Genomic DNA, 5,851 nt, shown 5'->3' on the forward strand with positions numbered 1-5,851 from the left:
ATAATAATAATAATAATAATAATAATAATAATAATAATAATAATAATAATTCTTACTATTTGGTATCTATGCATATATCTCTTAAGAACTAAAGAAAGGTTTCTGTTCGACAAAAACCGGTTTTAAAAGATAAATCGTAATTTAATTATAAATTTAAAAAAAAACAAGATAAGAAGTACTTCATTAATTTTTTTTGTAGAAATGCATTTAATATTATTAAGATTTGTTTAGGTGGAAACAAAAGATCGAACTTTTCTTAGTACTGCAAATCTTTATCAATCTTTAATTAATACATAATATATATACATATATATATATATTGTTAAGATTTAAATGATCAGATACAGTGTATTATGGTTTCAATTAAAATTTAAAAAATAGATCTGTCACCACTGGCTTTGTTTTATTTCAGGGATGTAAACATACCTTGAAGCACATGATTTGAAATGAAAAATTTGACATCAAAGTTTTTTTTATACTTTTAATGAAAGGGGTAAATTACTGAAAAACAACGTTAAGAGATGAACAGGTAAGGACTAAACTGGAAAGTTTAAGAGAGGAAATGAAAGGACTAAACTGGAAAGGCTAAGAGATGAACAGGGAAGGACTAAATTGGAAAGTTTAAGAGAGGAAATGAAAGGACTAAACTGGAAAGGCTAAGAGATGAACAGGGAAGGACTAAACTGGAAAGGTTAAGAGAGGAAATGAAAGGACTAAACTGGAAAAGTTAAGAGATGAACAGGAAAGGACTGGACATGAAAGGTTAAGAGAGGAAATGAAAGGACTAAACTGGAAAGGTTAAGATATGAACAGGAAAGGACTGGACATGAAAAATTAAGAGATGAACAGGAAAGGACTGGACATGAAAGGTTAAGAGAGGAAATAAAAGAAATAAACTGGAAAGGTTAAGAGATAAACAGGAAAAGAAGGTAAAGGTAGGGGAAGGGAATATGGCTGAAACAGTGAACTAGATTGAAGGGCAATGCGTCTTACTGGCACAACTTTGTGACCTCGTAGCTTTTCTAATTTTGATTTTATGAGATCAGTATAAGATAAGCAAATTCAGCAGAGGCCGAATTTAAAGAATTTGAGCGGCGGCTTAAATTTAAGACGCGGCTTTAATATAGCTGGTTTCACTTAAAATTGTATTCAATGTTTCAAGATTTAAGCAGGCGCTCTATTAAAACCAGTTTTTGCGGATTTGAGACGCGGCTCAAATTCATTAAATTCGGACTCCGGTTCCATATTACACATTCAAACATTTCTGTTCTACCCAAGCAATTTAATAGATCTTTAATAAGAGAGGAGCTGTGATTGAAACCATACAAGATTTCGATCTTACGTACTATTTTCTTTAGTTTAACGTGGAAAGAGAAAAGGTGTGAAGCTATTAAGCCGTGAAGGAAAACAAAGGAAATGTGTGATTTTCAGATATCTGATTTATTGTTTAGCTCAACTATAGTGATTACAGTGCAATATACTTAAAAGTCATTTCTACACGGAACTTTACGGAAAAAAACGTTCATTTGCCAATTTCCCGTCATTGTTCATTTAATTTTAAGACAATTGTTAACCACCATATATATATAATATCCAATACTAAACCATACAGTATACAGGGTGAACCACCATATATATAATATCCAATACTAAACCATACAGTATACAGGGTGAACCACCATATATATAATATCCAATAAAAGTATTTTGTGTATTTTGATAAGATAAACAAGCCCCTTAAAGAAAGAAATATTTATCTTTTAAAAATATTTTTATTTTTGTGGAATAAAAGCTAAAATTTTCGTTAAAAGAAAAAAAAACCGTGAAGCGCCTTGGCAGCTGGAAGATATATATATCAATTGTAAATACTTTAAAACAAGGATATTTTGTGGTTTTATAAATGATTAATTCTGAAACCAAACTATTGGATACAGAGTGCAGTTTAACTTTAAGAGTTAAAACTTATCTTTAAGGATGGGAGGGGGTGGAGTTGTTACAGTTTAAATAGGCAAACTTTTCCAATATCATTTATACATCCTTAGTTTTTATTTCTAATATTAAGGAGCTCAACACTTCAGCCTGAAAGGGACTGTAAGCGTAATTTCAAGTGACCCTCCATGCAAAGATGGCAATGCCCGATTTACAATGGTACTCTTTGCGGGTTCTCTGCAAAAGTGACTTGCGCATTTCTTGTTTATAAGAAGCAACGGAGAAACTCACAGAATCAGAAAACCGACATTTTTCAGATTAAGTTTTCAAGGGTAGCGTTGTAAATCGGGCATTGCCATCTTTGCATGAAGGGTCACTTTAAATTACGCTTACAATCCCTTTAAACTCTAACTTTCTCATCCTTTTAACTTAACCTAATAGCATTAACCTTTGATATTTTAAACTATGAATTCTGATAAATCAAATAATCATAATTTGCAATAAAAATATCACCAGGTTGCAAAGATTTAAGAATTAGAAACTTAGAGTTTCTTTAAACAAAACTTACCAGCAGTTTAGTTTCTTAACATGACCCATATCCGACACCCTGGTCCTTGCCACAATCATATCCTCTGTCAACTTTACCATCTTCCTCCTTGATTTCTTGTCCTGGTCCTGGTACAACGTCCTAATGAAGAGTTACGTCCTAGTTATTTCTCCTCAAATCTCACGATAGGACTGATCCAAGTTGGAGGATGTATTTATATAATCACTCTCCACAAACTAACTTTTAAAAAACATAAAATAAGATTTTTAAGAAGATGGAGAAATTAAAATTATTTTATCTTTCTTGCTCAAAGGTTGTGCTAAAAACGTTATTTTCTCTCAAAGGTATGATCTTTTTTGGCAACCCTGTTAAACAACAAAACAATTAATAATATTTTAAGAAATAGCTGTGTATTTGAACTTTATCATCATTTTGAAACTACTGTATCAGTCTAAAAATTGACGTTTTCGTTTTAAACTAATAAAAAATCCTAAATTCTGAAGCCAGAGATTGCCAAGTATGGATTTCTGAATGACATGTTGTATATTTTATATTCCTGCGTGGTTGGGTTTCAGATTTATAATTCTACATGTTCATCTGAAATTTTCAAAAATAAATAAGTAAATAATAAAAATCTTATTGAGTTTATTGAGACAAATGAAAAAAATGTATTATGTGTTAATATAAATTGTACGAGAGGGTTATATACTTTTGAAATTATTGAAAATGATGATGTTTAATTAGAAACGGGAAAGGGGGGGGGGGTGAGTTTTAGGAAATCACAGTATTTTAATTTTTAATTGTATTAAATAAAAACATTTACATATCGTACAGGGTGTCCCAACAAACATGAGAATTAACTGAGGACTTTTATATTTTTTTCGATTCATAATTATTCATTATAGCAAGTATAGCAGTATTCGAAATTTTATTTAAATTCGGTGATGGTGATGGACCAAACCTCTGTAGAGTAAAAAAGTAGATGTTAGTTCCACATTTATTGAAAATATATTTCGGTCTGGGTTGACCCTCGTCAGTTCTAACGGTATAATAACCATCAAAATCGATAAAAAAAAATATTTAAAAATTTTTGTTAAAAATCACAAGAAAATAAACAAACAAAAAAGATCATTCAAAATAAAAATTTGGGCTGTCAAATGGACATAAGGGAAACGAACTCAGATTATCAGATGGAAAAAAGATAATTTGCAAATATTAACTTTTAAAAAAATGTTTTAAGACAATTATCATTCCTTGAAATTTTATTTCTTAAAATTAGAATCGTTGTTTCCGAAGTGTATTTAAAATGACACGGGAAGCGCCGGGCACTTGAGTTAGTATATAATATATCATATATATCATAATAATATTTAATATTCAACTAGTCCTAATTTCATTTTGGCACATGAAGGATTTAACATTCATGATGATTATTACTCACAAAAAGCATGAGACTGGGTTTTATCGTTAATAGGACTGTCCTTGAAATTTCAGTTGACATCCTAATAAAAACGAACAGTATAGGAAAGAATATGAAAAATATCGTTGATTGTCTTGCTGAAATAGTGTTAAAGGGAGTGTTCTCGAAAAATGAAAGTGGGTGTAAGGCTTTCGTCGAAAAATATTAGATGGTGATTGCTACTAATCGTACTTCTATCTGTTGCGGCAATAAGGAGAAAATTGTTAAAAACGACTCATACTAAAGAACTCAGCGTCCATACAAATTCAGGTAGTTGCAATATTTGAAGAAAAAAAGTAATTTTAAAAGAGAAACCACAACTCAAAGTAATTAATTTTCAAAGTTAGGAACGTGAATGTTTTAGTCACTTAATCATACTAAGCTTTATAAGATCAGACATGACACTCAGTAAAGAAGGATCACTTGAAATTACGTCTATAGTCCCTTTAATCCTTGTATAAATTAGTTCTGTTTGGATGTGTGTGGGTGTTTAATTGTAATTCAAACATCAACTAAGATATTAGAGAATCCATGGGTGTGGTGTACTGTGTATTATATTATTACGAAATCCGCAAACTTTTTTTATACTGTAGAACGAGAAGATAAAGCAACAATTAAAAGTTGAAATAGAAGATGTAGAAAATTTTGAAAATCTACGAAATTTTTTATAAAATCCGCGAAATTTGTTTTGTTTTTGATTTACAATTACACAAAGAGAAACTGTTCACAATTGAAATAGAAGATGGGCACGAAGCGCCCTAAAAGTCTAGTATCATGTATATTTCTGATAATTATATCTATACACAAGATACAAAACAAATGGTTTACACTATTATGGTTCAATATCGTATGCAAGTTATATAACATAATTGTGTCAAAATTCACAGATTCTAGTTATTATACACAAGTTATAATACATAACATTACTGCTGTATATCAAACTCGAGTTATTATACAAAAGTTACATAACAAAACCACTGTATACCAAAGTCAAATTATTATACACAAGTTTAACACTAATATTGCATGGCACATTCAAAAATCACAAAACGTAGTGCACGTGACAATTATTGCATGAGGAAATATGTATACCAACTCTGTTTTGAGGGGGGGGGGGTAAGTGACGCAAATTTTGTATATACAAGCTGCAAAGTAAACTTGCATATTTAGAAAAATGTATATTTATCAAGGCCTACTTATTGTCTAAAGTTCTACTTTTTTTTATTAAAGTTTTTTTTAAGAAATAAAATATTTAAATTTAGGATTTTAACAAGAGCATATATACTTATTGTAAATTATTACTAAAAAATGAAAATTTCGCTTCCGTGCCGATGCATAAGCGAGCAATCATAAAGTATTCCAAATAATAATATTTTAAACAAAACGTAAGAACAGTTCAAAACATAAAACATTTAATTGGCCTGAAACCAAGCATTAATTATCATAAAGTACATGATTTGATGACTAAAAATCTAATAGACCAACAGTTCTTTAGATACAGTTTAATAGACCAAGAGTTTGATAGACCAATGATTTAATAGACCAAGAGTTTGATAGACCAATAATTTAATAGTCTTAATAGACCAACAGCTAGTTTAATAGACCAATAATTTAATAGACCAACAGTTTAATAGAACAATAGTTTAATAGAATAACAGTTTAATCGAAAAATAGCTTTATAGACCAACAGTTTAATAGAACAATAGCTTAATAGACCAACACTCAACAGTTTAATAGACCAATAGTTTAATAGAAAAACAGTTTAATAGACCAACAGTTTAATAGACCAATAGTTTAATAGAACAACAGTTTAATATAACAACAGTTTAATAGAAAAATATCTTAATAGACCAACAGTTTCATAGAACAACAGTTTAATAGACCAATAGTTTAATAGAAATAATGCATTTTCTAAA

At 29.8% G+C, this 5,851-nt stretch overlaps 1 protein-coding gene across 1 annotated transcript in view; it reads right to left on the bottom strand.

Moving 5' to 3' along the window:
• Nucleotides 1-2,716, bottom strand: part of LOC111711915 (uncharacterized) — a gene marked incomplete in the record, with an annotated part of 21,381 nt that extends 18,665 nt beyond the window's left edge. The window contains 1 exon segment of the mRNA XM_023486397.1: nt 2,498-2,716. Within this exon segment, the coding sequence (XP_023342165.1) occupies nt 2,498-2,577 (80 nt within the window).
• Between the last annotated feature and the right edge of the window lie 3,135 nt (nt 2,717-5,851).

The sequence above is a fragment of the Eurytemora carolleeae genome, unplaced genomic scaffold (assembly GCF_000591075.1).
Source record: "Eurytemora carolleeae unplaced genomic scaffold, Eaff_2.0 scaffold593, whole genome shotgun sequence".
NCBI lineage: Eukaryota > Metazoa > Arthropoda > Copepoda > Calanoida > Temoridae > Eurytemora > Eurytemora carolleeae.